Genomic DNA, 19,834 nt, shown 5'->3' with positions numbered 1-19,834 from the left:
TTATTAGTTTAACAAATAATTTCCTCAGACTAAAAAGAGAATATAAGCCAAAAAATTACAGAGCTATTAACTTTTTATCTACAACTTCTTGTATTATCTTTCATCATGGACCCAATTTCATTGGAAAAAATTATGAATTTAATGGTAAAAATACCACCAATTCATGCAATATCCTAGAAAACTGTGTTCGAGGTTCCATATTGGTTAAAGTAACTGTCAGGGAATGGTTGTAGGAGGAAAGCAGTTGGGGTTTCTGTTCCTGTTCTACAGAAACTCCCCAGAGGTTACAATTACAATAACAGAAAGTACTAAGTTTTGGAACATGCCTCAAATAACCCACGATCAACTGGAAAAAGTCTTCTTAGAACCTGCAGTGTTTGTTCCCATTCTGTAAAGAATGGAAGCCAGCAGAGAGTGAAGGAGGCTACAACAGTACAAACCAGCTTCATTAGCAGCACACACCTAGAATAAAACCAGAGGGGAGCAATAAGATAGGGAAAGGTAAATAGGTCTGCAAAATCAGTGTGAATCTCATGGAATACAATGAGTGCAATAGTAACTATGCTACCAATACAGATTTAAGATTTGCGGGGAGGGAGTTGCTCACAACAGAGTTGATCATTTCACAACTGTTAAGATGTGCACCTCTCCAACAAAAAGCTGTTAGTGCCAATCTAATTAAAATTTAACTTCGATGACATTTCTATGGGGAAAAAAGGGATGTAGTCATAAAGAAAAATGTCAAATGGGGACATATTTCTAGTAAGTATACAACATACTAAGCTCTAATATAATGAAATCCACAGCACTAGTCTTAACAAACTCCACTATTTCCTTATCTTCAGAAAAGATACAATGAGGAAAATATTTAGGAAGATTTAGAATACAAAACACAGCTTAAATCACTTTCTTCATCCATCTACAGCCAACACATTTATAAGAAATCACCAAAAACCAAAATAAAAGACTACCTTCCTCCAAGTAAGTATGCCAAATCAATTCTCTGAAGAAAAACTCTGAATTCTATCTAGAGTTAAAAGTCACTCACCCCTTTCCTTTGAGGCCTTTTTTAAAACATTTGCCAAGTAAAAAGCAAAAAAATGGCAAAGAGTGGTAAAGTTCCATCTGTTTATAATTTATAGCTAAGCAAAACGCCAGTGACCCTAGCAGGTCCCAGTCACAAGAAACTCCAAGAACACCCCACAGAGCAAAGCCAAGACTCACAGAATTGTATATGTTCATATGTCAAGGAAATTATATCAATAATTAAAAGAAGGTCTTACATTTATCAAGTATATTTCATATGATTTAAAAATAATATATGCACCATGAAAGCCACATCTAGGTAGAAATTGAAAGTTATTGGCCAGACTTGGTTACACATGTCTGTAATCCTAGTACTTAGGAAGCTGAGGCAAGAAGACTGTGAGTTTGAGGCCAGACTGGCACATGAGTTCTATGCCAGTTTGAACTATACAGAAAGACCCTGTTTCAAAAATTTTTTAAACAAAAAAAATTTTTTTAAAAAAAAGCTAGATACCAGTAGATCACACCTGAAATCCTAGCTACTGAGGAGGCTGAGATCTAAGGATCACCATTCAAAGTCAGCCTGGGCAGGAAAGTTCATGAGGCTCTGTTTAACCACCAGAAAACCAGAAGTGGTGCTGTGGTTCAAGTGGTAGAGCACTAGCTACTCTTGAGCAAAAGACCTGAGGGACAGGGCCCAGGCCCTGAGTTCAAGCCTACAACAGACAAAAAAAAGAAAGGAAAAGGAAAAGAAAAAATTTTAAGGTCTCCAAAACAACTATGAAGACCTCTGGTACCTAAACAAATCACTATAAAGTCATACATCAAAAGATAAGTAAAGGGCTGGGAAGGTGGCTCAGTGGTAGAGCACTTGCCTTGCATGCATAAGGCCCTTGGTTCAATTCCTCAGCACCACATAAGCAAAAAGAAAAAAGCTGGAAGTGGTGCTGTGGCTCAAGTGGTAGAGCGCTAGCCTTGAGCTTAAGAGCTGAGGGACAGCACCCAGGCCCAGAGTTCAGGCCCCATGACCAGACCAAAAAAAATAAAAATAAAAGATAAGTAAAATAATTGTATAAATATTAATAAATATATAATGCTTAAAATCCTCCCATGAGCTATTTTAAGTGCTTTGCATACATTAATTCATTTAATTCTTAAAACAAGCTCACAAAGCAAGGGTTATTATTATCCCATTTCTCCCATGTGGAAAGAAGCACATAATAGTTAAAAAATATGTCCCCATGAAAACTTAAAAAAATATAAAAACAGAGCTTAATTCCAATCACAAGGAAGAAACAAACTTACCAGAACGTCTAAAATGAAAATGTGAATCAAAAAAATAGAGTACATTAGGAGCTCTTACAGTATTTAGTTATTAATTGCAGTTGCTTGATTTCTGGTGTTAGGCAAAGGACTGTTAAGCAAACCTCTCCTACTAGCCATGTCTCCAGGTCTTTTTTGGTACTGGTTATTTGCAGACAGGGTCTCACTTTTTCTGGGCATACACCTAGATGTAATCCATCTATCTTACATTTCCTGCCACCATGCCCAACTTTCTTTCCTTTTGAGGTGGAGTTTCATAAACTGATTTTTCCCTGAGCTGGGCCAGACCTCAATTCTAATCTCAGCCTCCCACATAGCTCAGATAATAGGTGTACAACACCACACTCAGCTATTATTGGCAGAGAAGGGGGGTCTCATGTGTATGCCCAGGGCTGGCCTCAAATCCCAACCCCCAAGTAGCTAGGATTACAGATGTGGGCCTCTTGGTGCCCAGCCTATTATATCATTGCCAGTGAGAATGTTAAATGGTATTCTACACTTAGAAATAATGAGATTATCTAAAATTGGACATCTTATAACTCAGCAATTTCACCCATGAAAACATACTTGTATGTGCACAGATACAAGAATATTTGTAACAGCAGTATTTTTCATAGTTCAAATCTAGAAACATACTAAATGTCTATCAGTAACAGAACTATCTCTATTCATGCAATGGAATATTTAAAAAACAATGTTAACAACTAGAGCTATATGCACAACTACATGAACAAGTCATACAAACAAAATGTTTAGCCCAAACAGCAAGCACAAAGGAATCTCTACTGTATGCTCCTTTTATGAAAAAAAAATTTTTTAAAGAAACTTTAAAGGACAAAGAGGGGCAGAACTAAAGTATAGTAGTACTAGCAGTATACCTTCAGAAAAAAATGGAGCAAGTAATTGGGAAGTATACATATAAGGGCAGTTTTTATATACTGGCAATGTTCTAGTTCTTTTGCTGTTGTTGGTTGTGGGGCCTGAACTCTGGGCCTGGGCACTGTCCCTGAGCTCTTCGGCTCAAGGCTAGCACTCCACCACTTGAGCCACAGTGCCACTTCTGGCTATTTCTGCTTAGGTGGTACTGAGGAATCAAACCCAGGGCCTCATGTATGCAAGGCAAGCACTCTACCACTGAGCCACCTTCCCAGCCCTTGTTCTAGTTTTTGATATGAGTATACTTTACCAATAAAATGCATATTTGAATAGTCATATGAAATGTCATATTTCAAAGTAAATATAATTTTTTTAATATTGTAAATAATTTATCTTTTCTTTTTTTGAAACAAGGTCTCATGTGTAGATCAGGCTAGCCTCATAATCCTCATGCTGCACAGGAAGCAGTAAAGGCAATGGGACCAAGGACTAGTTATATATTCTTCCAGGGCACAACCCCCAGTTACTTACTTCCTCTAAGTAGGCCCAATTCCTATTTTCTACTATTTCCCAATAATGCCATCAAATTACAAATCCATCAACTGATTAATTCATTCATTAGGTTAGAGCCCTCATGATCCAGTCACTTCATAAAAGCCCCACCTCTGAGCATTGCATCAAGGACCAAGACTTATACACGAGTTCTGAGGGGACATTTCATATTCAAACAATAGCATTAATATCTTATAGCATTGCATAAATAGTTCCTATTAGCACCCAAGCATGTAAGACATTATTGGATGACATTATACAAATTAAACGTAGATTTCAAATCATGTGACTGATTTTATTTCTAAATTAGTAAAGGATACTGAAAATGTCCATAATCAATAAGAATAAGACCTGGATACAGCAATATGCATAATGCATTGGCAATCTGTAAAGAGAAACATTGTGAAATAAGTCATTTCATTACTCAAACAGGGTAAAGGCTTTTACTTAATGTAATAGCAAATGTTCCCATTTTCCTCAGCTGTTTTTTATCAAAATATTCCATTTTCATAAAACAACTGGTGTTGTTCACATACTGGTGTTTTTAAAGAACTTAGGACCCTTCACTCAAAAGGAAAAATCACTACAGGGTATTGGTCAAAGGAAGTATTTTTAGATATACAAATCAAAGAGGTTAATCTAATGATTAACCTATCTAATCATTAAACATAAAATGGTCAAAAAAGAAGTGTATAACTACAACTATAAGATCACAGCAACTACTCAAAATGCCTTTTCAGTTTCATCAGTCACATCAGCTCAAAATTCATATCTATCAGTTAAGCAATAAATTCAGTATGTACATAGTAGAATGAAATTCAGTACTTTCATTATTACTATAGTAGGACATTAAGTAATTATGATACTGGTTTCTCAATGAAAATTAACTGATAGTGCATACACTGCTCCCAGCCTCATTATCCTTTATTTGGGAGAGGGAGGGAGATGAACAACAAATCCTTTTTTTGAGGGGAGTAAGGGTAGGGGGTGGGTAATTGAGGGTTGAACAAGAGCCTCACACTTGCTAGGCAGGTGAATCATTCCACCAATCCATTTTTTGCATTGTTTATTTTTGAAGTAGGGATGCTTTTATACACAGACTAACCTTGGCTGTGATCCTACTTGTAGTATCCCATGTCACTGGGGATGACAGTCACATTCCATTGTGCCCAGCCATTGGTTGATAGAGTCCTGTGAACTTTTATGCCCAGGCTGCCATGAATCACAATCCTCCAATCTTTGCCTCCCAAATATCAAAGATTACAAACTTGGGCCACATCACCCAGGCAGTATGAGCTCATAAAAATAAATCTCAAACCAGGTGAGAGTGGCTCACACCTATAATTCTAGCTACTCAGGAGGCTAAGATCTAAAGATTGTGGTTTGAAGCCAGCGTGGGCAGGGAAGTCTGTGATACTCTTACCACCAATTAACCACCAGAAAACCAGTAGTGCTGTGGCTCAAAGTAGTAGAGTGCTAGCCTTGAGTGGAAAAAGCTCAGGGACAGTGCCTAGGCCCAGAGTTCAAGCCTCAGTACCAGCAAAAAATAAAAATAAATATAAATAAATAAATTTCAGAAATAAAATGCCAGATTACTTTAAAACTTACCTTTTTTCTTAGTTCAATTAATTAACTAATTAATTTCAGAGCCAGGCACCACTGGCTCATGCCTATAATTCTAGCTACTCAGAAGACTGAGATCTGAAGACTTATCTCCAATTTACCACAAAAGGCTGGATGTGGAGCTGAGCTCAAGAGGTAGAGAGCTAGCCTTGAGCACAAAAGCTTAGGGACAGCACTCATGCCTAGAGTTCAAGCCCCAGGACCAGCAAAAAATAAAAATAAATATAAATAAATAAATTTCAGAGATTAAATGCCAGATTGCTTTAAAACTTACCTTTTTCTTAATTGAAATTTCTTTTAAACAACAACAGTACAAAACTACTGCAGGTATGTAAACCAGCAAATCAGCAATTAAAACTGAAACACAAGCAAATAATTTCAAGCATGAGTACATGGGGATCTTTAACTGCCTTTCTTTCTCAACCTTGATTAAGAATTCTATTAACACAAGGCTCCTACCAACTATGTACCAGGTCCTGACACAATTAACCCTTTCTGTTTTCTTCATCTGTGCCTAATTTCAAATATATTACAAAAGAGTTTCTTCATTGTCCCTAGCAACTCATACATCCCATCAATTAGATGTACTTAATCTTTTCTCTTTGCTCTAACTTTAGCTTAAAAATGAAGAATGCTCAAAGCAAGAAAAGGTATTTTTTTGCCTCAGTATCTGTATACTCTGAATTTTCTCATGAGGACAATTCAAATGTGATTTATAGGAGAATGTGTATGTGTTTTTGTGTGTGTACACACACATATGCACACGCATGCACACACACACGCGCACACACACTAGTGCGGGTGCTTGAACTCAGAGCTTCACACTCTCAGCCTTCTTACTCAACGGCTGGCAAACTACCACTTGAGCCATGCCACCATTTTTGCATTTGGATGGTGAACTGTAGATGGCCTCAAACATTTTTGCCTTGCTGGCTTTGAACAGAAATCCTCAGATTGCAGCCTCCTGATTAGCTAGGATTACAAACAAGAGCTAGCAAGCACTCTACCATTAAGCCACCTTCCCAGATCCAAGAGAATCATTTTTAAATGTTAGTATTTTATAGGGTTGAGGTATACTAACTCAAGAGGCAGAGTACTTTCCTAGTAAGCCTGAGGCCCAAGTTCAATTACTGGCACCACAAAATAGGTAGGTAGGTAGGTAGGTAGGTAGGTAGGTAGGTAGGTGGGTTAAGTGGGTGGGTAGAAAGTTAAGAGAAAGGAGGAAGGGAGGGAGAGGAAAGAAAGCAATGGGAGAAGGAAGGGCAGAGGAAAAGGGAAGGAAAGTAATTTTTAACTATTAATGCATATAAAGAGCTTGAGGGTGGGTTGGGTAGATTGGCTCATGGCCTTAATTTCAACATTGAAGCAGGAAAATCAAGAGACTTATCGAACACTTTCCTTCTGATAGACAGATATCTGTTTATGTGTTCTTTTAGAACCTTTACAGAAATAAATTATATTCTCCAATAGGACAACCTAGCTGTCCAGTGACTTTTTCTTGTACCTTACTAAATGTAACATGGAAAAAAGGTAATAGTAAACTGTCAGTGTTACTGTGCACAACCTACAATCATCTACAAATGATACATTTAAGATGATACTGTGGATGTAGCTCAATAGTAAAGCAATGCCTAGCATGATCAATTCTATCACTTAAAAAAAAAAAAATCCAATATGGTATAATCCCAGCACTCAGAAGATTGAGGCAGGAGGATCTAAAATGAGGCTATTCTGGGCTACAGAACAAGACCCTGTTCTCAAAATGGAAAAAAAAGACACTGACAAACTGAAACATACCTAACTGGTCATCTAAGGAATAGTTAAAACAATATTCAACCTGGAGGAATGCTTTCCAATGACTGCAGGTCATTCAGTATATAAAGGAACAAATTTATTCTATTCTAATCTATTCTAGAATGACAAGGAAGTTATAATTCAAGAAGAAAAATTTAAAAAAAAAAAAACAGAGCTCTCTGAAAATAGAATAAGGCATTGTGTGTGTGTATGGGGCGGGGGGAGGTGGGGGCCTTGAACTCTGAGCCTAGGCGCTGTCCCTTAGCTCTTCAGCTCAAGGGGAGTGCTCTACCACTTGAGCCCGAGCACCACTTCTAATTTTCTGAGTGTTTTAGTGAAGATAAGAGTCTCACAGGGCTGGGAAGGTGGCTCAGTGGTAGAGCGCTTGCCTTGCATGCATGAGGCCCTGGGTTCGATTCCTCAGCACCATATAAGCAAAAAAGAAAAAAGCCAGAAGTGGCACTGTGGCTCAAGTGGTAGAGCGCTAGCCCTGAGCTGAAGAGCTGAGGGACAGCCCAGGCCCAGAGTTCAGACACCACAACTGGACCCAAAAAAAAAAGTTTCACAGACTTCACTGCTGGGGCTGACTTTGAACCACGATCCTCAGATCTCAGCTTCCTGAGTAGCCAGGATTACAGGCATAAGCCACTGGCGCCCAGCAGAATAAGGCATTCTAAAGGTTGAGTTTGATAATGGTTCAGATAGTGAGAACATAGCTGGCAAAGGAATAAAGCATTGGAAGAGAAGGAGAAAGATGTGGGAAAGAGAAAGAGAGACAAGATAGGTAATCTCCTGGACCTGAAGATTCTAAAAAAACAGATTCACAAACAGACAGCTACACTAATTTAGACTAATTAATGAGAACGCCCAGCTAGCACTAAAATCTTAGTCATAGAAAGCTTATAAAGAAATCTAAACTTGGGGCTGGGAAGGTGACTCAGTGGCAGAGTGCTTGCCTTGCATACATTAGGCCCTGGGTTCACTATTCCTCAGTACCACATAAGCAGAAAAAGCCAAAATGGTGCTGTGGCTCAAGTGGTAGAGCTCTAGCCTGAGCTGAAGAGCTGAGGGACAGCACCCAGGCCCAGAGTACAGGCCCCATGACTGACCAAAATAAATAAATAAATAAATAAAAAAGAAACCTAAATTTGTTACTTCCAAACTCCTAGAACAGCACACACAGGTACTCAATAAAGTTAAGATGGGCCTGTGGGTACAGATTAGTGATAGGGCATTTGCCTACCATGGGCATATCTCTGGATTTTTATCCCCAGCACCACAATGTTGAAATGCAAAACGTGAAAAATTATTCAATTTAGCAACAATGAACAACTAGAGATGTATGAGACATAATGGTGAGGTTGACTTTAAGGAAAAGTGAAAAATTAGGATATGGAAGCAGCCATCTAACCAACTGAAACTGCAATGCACAGCTCTGCAACCTCAGAGAAGTTATATACCTCACCTATCTGTGCCTAAATAGCTTCCTCAGCTTAAAATAAGTTAGAAGCTAGCTATGTATCAGTGGCTCATGCCTATAATCCTAGTTACTCAGAAGGCTGAGTAAGATCTGAGGATTGTGGTTCAAAGCCAGACTGGGCAGCAAAATCCATGAGACTTTCATCTCCAAATAATGAGAGAGAGAGAGAGAGAGAGAGAGAGAGAGAGAGAGAGAGAGAGAGAGAGAGAGAGAGAGAGCACACCAGAAATGGTGCTATGGTTCAAGTGGTAGAGCACTAGCCATGAGCAAAAAAGCTCAGGGATAGTGCACAGGCCCTGAGTTCAAGCCCTAGGATAGACACACACAGACACAGACAAACACATGGACACACACACAAACACACAGCCCAGGGACAAGCACCCAAGCCCTAAGTTCAAGCTCCAGGACCAGGAAAAAAAAAAAAAAGACAAGAACAGTATTCATCTCATTTGGTGACTCAATTAGAGATAATAAAATACACAGAATTATTCCTTTCTACTCCTTTGGTTTTTAGTTTACATATACTTTTAGCTTTATATCAGATATGTATATATATATATATATATATATATATATATATATATATGTCTATACATATGGTAGTTGTTCAAATTTAAAGTCATTAGGTACTTTTTATTAATTGGTCTGAAACTGTCAAAAACTCAAATTTGATACCCAATTCCTATTGTTTACCTGTGGTACGCATGAAGAGCTTATGCTCCGGACTCTCATATCCTCGTGATGCATGGAGAGCAATCCACTCTGGATTTATAAATTTTGCCCTGCAAACCAAAGCACATACACATGTACTTTATTCCTCACTTCTTTTAGCAATAAGGACACTACAGGACATGGGACTTACTTTGAGAATTAGCCATTGCTTGTAGTAATCAGTGATGAAGCTTTACTCTTTATTAACCAGATGAAACTCACTTAAGCTATAAAACTCATGTCTTACAGCTCATAATCTTTTAGTTATAACTATTGATGATAATAAACTGTTATTAATCATAAATCACTATATAAAACTAAATTAGTGGGCTAGGGATATAGCTTCGTGGTACACTTCTTGCCTAGCATGAAGCCCTAGGTTCAATTCCTCAGTACCATATACACAGAAAAAGCTGGAAATGGTGCTGTGGCTCAAGGGGTAGACAGCTAACCTTGAGTAAAAGAAGCTCAGGGACAGTGCCCAGGCCCTGAGTTCAAGCTCCAGGACTGGCAAACAAAAAACAAAACAAAAAACTAAGTTAGTATTAAAGAGACGTGAAGTTTTCAATCATATTATAACATGCATGCTGAAAAGTATAACTAGTTGTTATGATGTTTAGGAGTTTATTTTCAATCCATAGTTTATTTTTACAAAATATAAAAAAGTTAAATGTTAGAATAAAAGAACATGGAAAATGAGCTCAAGAAATACTATGAAAATATTCCTTGAAGTTTTGCTGACAAACTTTAAGTCTGAGATGAAATACTAGTAAGAGTAGAACTAGGAAACTCCACTAAAACAAGTCTCATTTTCCATAAACTATTCCATTTCTTCAAAGGAAAGAGGAACTCCAATCCCAAATCTTAAATCAAAGTGAAACTTATTTGGGTGGTTGAACAGGAGGGGGGATGACACATATTTAATATGGGCACAACTAACCAGTATTACATATATCTCTCAGTGATCAGTGTACAATTAGTAATGTTTCCACTCCAAAACAAGGCTGCTGAATTTTTATATCTTGATCTAGCCTATCATCCACAAAAATTATAGAAATGTACAAATTTTGATACTTTCTTAAAATCCATTTGTAATACACAGTAAAACTGAACTATAGGGGGTATCTTTCCTCTCTTCAATAAAGCCAGATCAGACTTTCTTATGTCTACCAATGGTATAAAAATTCAGTTACATTAAGGAAGAAAAACTTACACATAAGCACACAAAAAGCTATGGTAAGCTGTGAGAGGTGGATAGTCCAGTCCCCAATATTGTAAATTGTTATCACTGCTGTTAAAATACCTGGAAAAAAAATCAGAAAAGAAAAAGAAAATTAAAAAGCACCATTCCATTATCAATATTCAAGATTTATTCAACATGTATTATCTAACTGAATTTCATCTTAAAACTTAACTATTACAATAATAATTAAGCTGTGAAAAGATATAAAGCAGATATTTTAGGCAAATTAGGACTAACCACTTTTCAGTTAATTGATCTAATCAATGACTAATACTCATACAACAAAAATATACAACCAAAAAAGACAATTTGCACATCATATTCTTAACACACTAAAGAAATGGTATTTTTTTTAATTCACAATTTTAAAAGATAAAAGTCAATTTCAAAAATACATTAAGATCTAGCTTAGGGAAAAAGAAATACCTGCAGGCAGGCCTTGTTGTCTTGAGGAAACCAGCTAAGCAAGCGCTATCCCACCGAGCTTTCCCCAGTCCTAGGAAGGCTTGGAATTAAAGTTATGTTTGAAGTGAGTGCTGGTGGCTCACACCTGTAATCCTAGCTACTCAGGAGGCTGAGATCTTAGGTCCCAGTTCAAAGGGAGCCCAGGCAGGGAAGTCCATAAGATGTTATCTCCAATTATCACCTAACCACCAAAAAGCAGGAAGTGGAGCTGTGGCTCAATGGAAGAGCACTAAAAATTCAGAAACAATGTCCAGGCTCTTTTTGTTCAACAACAAAAAAAAAATTTTTTTTTAAGATTATGTTTGAAAGGGCTGGGAAGGTGGCTCAGTGGTAGAGCACTTGCCTTGCATGCTTGAGGCCCTGGGTTCGATTCCTCAGCACCACATAAGCAAAAAATAAAAAAGCCGGAAGTGGCGCTGTGACTCAAGTGGTAGAACGCTAGCCTTGAGCTGAAGAGCTGAAGGACAGCGCCCAGGCCCAGAGTTCGGGCCCCACGACCAGACCCAAAAAAAAAAAAAAAAAAGAAAAAAAAGATTATGTTTTTGAAGAAGTCTCACTATAAGTGCTATGCCTCAAGAAATAAAAATTAAGCTTCCATAAACATTCTTAGTCCTGCCGGGCGCTGGTGGCTCACGCCTGTAATCCTAGCTACTCAGGAGGCTGAGATCTGAGGATTGCGGTTCAAAGCCTGCCCGGGCAGGAATGATCGTGAGACTCCTATCTCCAATAAACCACCAGAAAACCGGAAGTGGCGCTGTAGCTCAAGTGGTAGAGCGCTTGCCTTGAGCTGAAGAGCTGAGGGACAGCACTCAGGCCCAGAGTTCAAGCCCCACGACCGACAAAAAAAAAACTCTTAGTCCTATCCTTTGTAACTAAGCAGCTTCTCCCATCCAGTTTACTTTGTCATAGGAATAACTTGTAATAATGTATATCAAACTACATAATCTACAAGCCGCCACTGCTCATAAGCCTGTTTATAATAAGTCACAGTTACAAATTACAATCTCATACTTCAGGATTAAAGTTTTTAAGCTGGTACTCAACATAATCTTCATTAAATAATCTATTGCCCTTATTCAGTAGTACCAGTTGGCCATTAGCCAGACAACTGCTGGGACAGATATGGCCATGAGAAATCAAGTAATTCAATTAATCAAGTAATTCTAAAAATCAAGTAATTCATTTTGATCAATACAACTTGGTTTTCAGCTTCTTATAAAGCAAAAACTAGTTTTCACTCACTTTCATGTGTAGATTCACTGGAAATTAGCGAGAGAGGTGCTAAAATGATGGCAAGCTGTAAGCATTCAATATCTTCAAATAAAGTATATTATCATAAAAATAAAATTCAGCCAAAATCGTCCATACCATTGTTTAATAGGTAAATTATAAGTGACTTCTTGCCAGTGTCTCTGAGCTTCATAATCCCCAAACATGGGAGGTTTTCCAGCACCTACAATAAAAAATAAAAACAGCAGAACACTAATGGACTTCAGTACACCAGTGATTTTAAATTTTCTTATAAAATTTTTCTAGGGCTTGGGATAAAAGTCAATGGTAGAAAATCTGCCTAGCATGTTGGAGGCACTCTGTTCAATCTCTAGCACCAAAAATTATTAATTAAATTAACCAATTAATTAAAGCGAAGGAGGGAGAGAAGGAAAATAGGAAGGGAGGGAGGAAGGGAGGAAAGAATTGTAAAAAAAAAAAAAAAAAAAGAATTGTAGAGACAATGCTGGCAAGAACATAGCAAGTTACCAAAAAATCAAGGAATGAGATAGAATCCTGGCACTGCTAGCAAATTGAGCAACTGTGTGATAAACAAACTACTTATCTTTCCTAAGCTTTAGCAAATTAAAAACAGGAACAATATAATTTATCTAGAAAACTACCAGAATTATAGATACAAAGGATCCAGAATAGTACCTAGTACATAGTAAACATTCAGTCAATAAAAATACTATTTCATTACTGTCCATACTATTAACATTTTTAAGTTATAAGAAGGATTGTCAAACTAGGTGCAGTGGTACACTTGGGAGGCAAAGACAGAGGACTAAGTTTAAAACCAGCCTGGGCTATATAGTGAGACCCTGTTTTTAAAAAAAAGTCAGGGGCTGGGGGTTTAGCCCAGTGGAAGGGCGCCTGCCTGGCGCGCACAAGGCCCTGGGTTCGGTTCTCAGCCCTGGAAAAAAAAAAAGTCAACTACACTGTCTAAGAAGTATCAAAAATAATCATAAATATGTCATTTGCAAAGAGCTTTTACAAATTAAATATAAATAACTTACAGTGGCATACAGAACTAAATACAGACTATGTATTACATAGCCATTAGTCAGGTCAGGCTTTGAGTTTATAAACACTGTCAGTTTATAACATTTTCTATTTCAAAACTGCAAAGAAGGGATAAGGGACTTTTAGTAAGTAACACTTGATAGTACACAATACAACAACCCTTTGCAATAAGTATTAGTATTATCCCCACTTTAATTGACTTATCAAGTACCAGGATTTGAATTCAAGACCTCATGCTTGCTAGGATGCTCTATCACTGAGCCAGAACTCCATCTGTTATTATCCCCACTTCACAGCTAGAAAAATAGTGACAATGGTCACTGAACTAGTAAACACCTACTCAACTGTTTTTGCAGTTCTGCAGCAAGTACTGAGAAAGTCTGGCCAGGGACACAGAACAAATTAATACATCCAGTTACAGAGAATGCTTTATTACTAGAACTAGGTTCTCCGGTAAACTAGGCTGCACTAATTGCAGGACCCCTTTCATCTAACCAGAACCAAAGTACTCAGATCCTATTTCATTGCCCTCTAAGTTCACACCCAACATCAGACCAAACAAAATGAAATATACCAAAAAACGTTCCTCTAGCAAACCTTATCTACCTCATCCAGTCCAAACCTTTTCAGGGTTGGGTCGGTTCCTGTTAGCCCACATTCTTCACTACATTTGGGAGTGTGCAACTTGTAAATTCCAGCTATGTCAAATATTATATCCTGTGGTTTTAATCTGGATTTCTTTCATCATTAATGAAATAGAGGATATTTTGTCATTTGCATTTTTCTTCCTATGAAACACTTTTGAACATTCCCATGAGATGTTTTTTCTTTTTTTTTTTCTTTGGGTCCGGTCGTGGGGCCTGAACTCTGGCTTGGGCACTGTCCCTTAGCTTTTCAGCTCAAGGCTAGCGCTCTACCACTTGAGCCACAGCGCCACTTCCGGCTTTTTTCTTATATGGTGCTGAGTAATCGAACCCAAGGCCTCAGGCATGCAAGGCAAGCGCTCTACCACTGAGCCAACTTCCCAGTCCCCCATGAGATGTTTTTTTTTTATTTTATTTTTTTTTTTTTTTATTTTTCCGGTCGTGGGGCCTGAACTCTGGGCCTGGGCGCTGTCCCTCAGCTCTTCAGCTCAAGGCTAGCGCTCTACCACTTGAGCCACAGTGCCACTTCCGGCTTTTTTCTTTTTGCTTATGTGGTGCTGAGGAATTGAACCCAGGGCCTCGAGCATGCAAGGCAAGCGCTCTACCACTGAGCCACCTTCCCAGCCCCCCCATGAGATGTTTTTATCTAATGTCCCTATTTTTTTTTAAGTTTCAGTATTGGGGTTCTAACTCAGGGCCTCATATTTGATAAACCTGACCACTTGAGCCACACTCTCAACTCTTTTTTGCTTTAATAATTTTTCAGGTAAGGCCTCACATTTTTGCCCAGATTTTCCTGTCACAATCTTCCTATCTAAAGCCTAGTGGGATAACAGGTATGGACCACCAGGTCTGGCTTATTGTTTTGTTTTTTTTTAAATTTTATTTTATTTTATTTGTGAACATACTGTACAGAGGAGTTACAATTACGTGGGCAGGATAATGCATACATTTCTTACCAAGCATTGCAGTCTCCTCCTTTGTTTACCCTTCACATCCCTTCCCAGCCTCCCCCCTCCCCCCAATCCCAATCCTCCTCCCCTCCCCCCCACCGACCTGGCTTATTGTTTACATAGGGTCTCACTAACCTTTTGTCTGTTTGACACCAAACTGCAGTTCCCCCCAATCTTCACCTGCAAAGTGGCTGAAATTACAAGTGTAAAATATCACACCCAGCCCTCAGAATTTAACTAGTGATTGACTACAAAAGTGTTGAGAGCGGGCACTGGTAGTTCATTCACAACTGTATCCTAGCTACTCAGGAGGCTGAGGCCCAGAGTTCAAGCCCCATGACCAACAAAAACAAAAAGTGTTGAGAAAGCACAAAATGGTAGACACCGGTTTCTAAGTCAGCAAATAAGGTGAAAATCACATGAGTCAAATATACTAATTAGTCTGACAGGAAGATGTATCACATATTAATGTTCACTAAAATCTAATCTAGATTTTTCTACCTATAGAACAATGAAATAAATTATTTGCATTGAATGACTCTATTCTACCAATGCTCCTTAAATATTAAATTTCTACTCAAGAAGGTATTCCAAGCATGGGGTAATTTCAGGAAAAGTAGATTCATGACAGAACATCACACAGTGAGTAACTTAAAAATTACCCAGAGTAGCTGGGTGCTGATGGCTCACGCCTGTAATCCTAGATACTCAGAAGGCTGAGATCTGAGGAACACAAAGCCAGCCGGGGCAGGAAAAGTCCAGGGCAGGAAAAGTCCACGAGACTCTTATCTCCAATAAACCACTCAGAAAACCAGAAGAGGCGCTGTGGCTCAAGTGGTAGAGGGCTAGCTTTGAGCTAAAGAGCTGAGGGACAGCGCCAGACCCAGAGTTCCAGCCCCATGACCGACAAAAAAATAAATTACCCAATATACACATACATACCCATGCATATACACATGTGCATGGGCACACACACAAACACACAAAAAATACAGCAGCCTCTCAGAAAGAACCATGTCTTGGGCTGGGAAGATGGCTCAGTGGTAGAACGTTTGCCTTGCACGCCTGAGGCCCTGGGTTCGATTCCTCAGCACCACATAAGCAAAAAGGTAAAAAAGCCGGAAGTGGCTCTGTGGCTCAAGTGGTAGAGCGCTCTCGCCTTGAGCTGAATTGCTGAGGGACAGCGCCCAGGCCCAGAGTTCAGGCCCCACGACCGGACCAAAAAAAAAAAAAAAAAAAGAACCATGTCTTACTCATTTTTGTATTTTCTGCTAGTAGACTCTCCATGATGATAAATTCACCTAATTCTCATGGAATGTTGACATAGCATGATTATGTGTATGACATCAAAGATTTTTAAGTTCAAAGAATATGTGAGTCCCTGACTTTTTATTTACTGAATATGCAACGTTAATTTAGATGGCAGATCAATTATACCAAGACTGATTAAATACAATGTCCAAATACTTGTCTTGCCTAAAATATCCTACTTTGAAAAAAATACTTTTCTTTTGAGACAGGTTCTAGCTACATAGCTCAGGCTAGTCTTATAAGCCTCTTTCTATTCATGCTACCCACCCCCTATTCCATTCATGTCTTCTACCAACTCATATGCAATCTTCAAGAATCACCTCAAATTTTCCATTAAATTTCTCTTATAAATTAAAAACATACTGACCAGCTAGGCATTAATGGCTACTGTAGTTCAAAGCCAGCCCAGGTAGGAAAATCCATGAGACTCTTATCTTCAATTAATTACCAAGAATCAGACACAGAGCTGTGGCTCAAGTGATAGTGTACTAGCCTTAAGCAGAAGAGCTGAGACAGCACCCAGGCCCTGAGTTCAAGCCCTATTATCAGCAGGGGAAAAAAAAAGTGACCATTAGTTATTGACTTCTTATATTCCTTACACTTTCAGTATCATGTTTTGCCATATAACTATACATTTTCCTACTTGCTTCCAAGCAACAGTTTTATTTCCTAAAGATAGAAAAAATTATATTCTATTCAAAGGAAACATTGGCAGGCATATATAGTACATTCAAAACATAATTAAGCCAGACACTGGTGGCTCACGCCTAGAATCCTAGCTACTCAGGAAGCTGAGATCTGAGGACCAAGGTTCGAGGTTCGAAGCCAGCCTGGGCAGAAAAGTCCCCATGAGAGTCTTATCTCCAATTAACCACTCAAAACTCAGAAGTGGTACTGTGGCTCGAATGGTGGAGAGCACTGATCTTGAGCACAGAGGCTCAGGGACAGTGCCTAGACCCTGAGTTCAAGCCCCACAACCAACAAAAAAAAAACATAATTAAGCTGAATGTGTAGTTCAAGCCTGTAAACCTAGCCACTTGGGAGGTAGAGATCACAGTTCAAAGCCAGACCAGACATAAAAAGTTCAAGATACTACGTCTCAATCAATGTCACCTGACACAGAGGAAAGCACAAATAAAAAAATGGCGTGGGCATAATGAGATCCTATTTTGAAAATAACAAAAATGGGGCTGATAGAGCAGTTCAAGTTGTAGAATGCCAGGTTAGCCAAGCACAAGTTCAAACCCTAGCATCAACAAAAAGTAATTATAATAATAACCGACTTGCTTAGTTAAGCTGGAAAAAACCTACAATATTTTTAAATGAAAATAATTCCCCAATAAATTGCCTCATTTTTACATGTGTATTTTAGAGGTATGTGTATGTTTGTTTCTATTTCAATGAATACAACCACTGAATACTAATTTATGAGAAAAGTTGATTTTTATTTCTCATTTGTTTTTGGACCACTGACATGATGAAAGTCAGAAATGTTAAGTAATTTCCTATAACCAAAAAAACTCAACTGTCTAGATTTTTTGCAATTACTCTAGATTTGTGGTCAGTGTAGAAGAATTTATTACTATTCTCTAACAAATAGAAGAATGGATAATGACTCTCTTTAGGGTTGGGAAACAAGTTTTTATCCAGAGTCTGACCTACTTCAATAAATTCAGCTGACACTGGCTATGAAATTAGTACTTAAGTTTTAAAACTGCTAAAGTGCCCTTAAACCAACCCAGAAGGACAACCCAACTGTACCTGTGGGAGCTCCACTTGGGAAGGACAAAGAGGATTCCTTCCACAGGGTGATTAATTCTACAAATTCGTTTACACAAGATTCAGAATTACACAAAGAAAACATACTAATGCATATTTATACAGACTTAATTGTGTCTCATTCTTACGAAAATGGCCAGTACTTAAATGTTCATTTTATTAATATCTGAATTCATCAGAATTATGCTTGAATTTAAAGAACAAGTAGTGTGTTAACAATAGATTATAGTACCTTTCACATTACTTGTTATTTATTTATTTATTTACTTTTTGCTAGTTCTGGGACTAGACCTCAGGGCCTGGGGGATGCCCCTGAGCTTTTTTGCTTAAGGCTAACATCTATCACTTGAGCCATAGCTCCACTTCTGACTTTCTTTTTCAGTCCTGGTTAATTGGAGATAAGTCTTGTGGACTTTCATGCCTGGGCTGGCTTTGAACCCCAATCTTCAGATCTCAGTGCCCCCAAGTGGCTAGGACTAAAGGTATGAGCCATCAGTGTCTAAGCTTGCTTACATTGCAATTTTAAACATTCTAAAAGAAAGATTTGGCTAGAATTTTTCATATAAAATTGTCTTTTATGTTTCTAGTTAATGAACTTGTAAGAGCACTGGGTGCCAGTGGCTCACACCTATAATCCTAGTTACTCAGGAGGCTGAGATCTGAGGATCACAGATGAAGCCAGCCCAGGCAGAAAAGTGCTCATGAGACTCTTATCTCCAATTAACCACTCAAAAACTGAAAGTGGCACTGTGGCTCAAGTGGTAGAGCGCTAGCCTTGAACACAAAGAGGCTCAGGGACATCACCTAGGCCCCATTTTCAAGCCCTACAACCTTAAAAAAAGAACTTTTAAGTTCTTACAAATTACCTTAAAAAGAAGAATCTAACCAATTACATAGAGTAGAATCATACTCTAATATGTTGAAAAAGCTCATTTTGTATGACTTTTTCCTTCAAAATAGCCAATACAACTTTTAGGATAAAAAAATTATTAAAGTAAAAAAACCTTTCTCTGTTTAAGTGCTGTTATTTTGTCTAAAAACATCAATATACTTTGGATCAAGTACAGAGGATTTGTGAAAGGAATTCTCTACAAGAAATAATAAACAACAACCATCACTAAATTAAGAAACTGTCTACTCCGCATATTTTTTTTTTTTGTTGGTCGGTCATGGGGCTTGAACTCTTGGTTGCTGTCCCTGAGCTTTTCAGCTCAAGGCAAGCGCTCTACCGCAGTGCCACTTCTGGTTTTCTAGTGGTTAATTGAAGATAAGAGTCTCATGGAGTCTCCTGCCCGGGCTGGCATTGAACCTAGTTATTCAGGAGGCTGAGATCTGAATAGTTAGAATTACAGGCATGAGCCACCAGTGCCCGGCTAGATTATTTAAAAGCAAAAGGCAATATTTGTTCAGTATTTTTAGTTCTATGAAAATTAATTTACATGAACATCCTAAAAATTTAAGGAGTACAAATTTTAGAAAGAAATTCAATTACAGTAACATATTTAAGTAGTTTATCTAAATAATGGATAATTTCCAAAGGAGGAATAATACAGTAATAATAAAGCAAGCTAACTTTAGTTTCTACACTTTAGTGTGAAAAAGAATCTGGATCTATATTGCTTTGTCACACTGCATATTGCAGGAATCTGGACCGATAAGAGTCTTGTCACACTGCATATGGTGAAGGGAATTTGAGAAACACAGATGCAGGAAGCAGACCACTAGACCCTTGTTATGTAAGCAGGGCTTTCTTGCTATA

General features: G+C 38.2%; 1 protein-coding gene across 2 annotated transcripts in view; it reads right to left on the bottom strand.

The window, feature by feature from the left end:
• Positions 1-19,834, bottom strand: part of Alg6 (ALG6 alpha-1,3-glucosyltransferase) — a 41,977-nt gene that overhangs the window by 16,554 nt on the left and 5,589 nt on the right. For both annotated transcript variants that reach the window (XM_070004413.1, XM_070004412.1), the window contains 7 exons: positions 12,462-12,546; positions 10,599-10,688; positions 9,368-9,456; positions 5,675-5,757; positions 4,098-4,162; positions 1,049-1,234; positions 327-462 (listed from right to left, as the gene is read on the bottom strand). In XM_070004413.1, the coding sequence (XP_069860514.1) occupies positions 327-462; positions 1,049-1,234; positions 4,098-4,162; positions 5,675-5,757; positions 9,368-9,456; positions 10,599-10,688; positions 12,462-12,546 (734 nt within the window). The remainder of the gene's footprint in view (positions 1-326; positions 463-1,048; positions 1,235-4,097; positions 4,163-5,674; positions 5,758-9,367; positions 9,457-10,598; positions 10,689-12,461; positions 12,547-19,834) is intronic.

This window comes from Dipodomys merriami, unplaced genomic scaffold, assembly GCF_024711535.1.
Source record: "Dipodomys merriami isolate MVZ:Mamm:240054 unplaced genomic scaffold, mDipMer1.0.p SCAF_627, whole genome shotgun sequence".
NCBI classification, from domain to species: Eukaryota; Metazoa; Chordata; class Mammalia; order Rodentia; family Heteromyidae; genus Dipodomys; species Dipodomys merriami.
The sequence above is the reverse complement of the archived record's forward strand: the minus strand, read 5'-3'. Positions and strand labels throughout refer to the sequence as shown.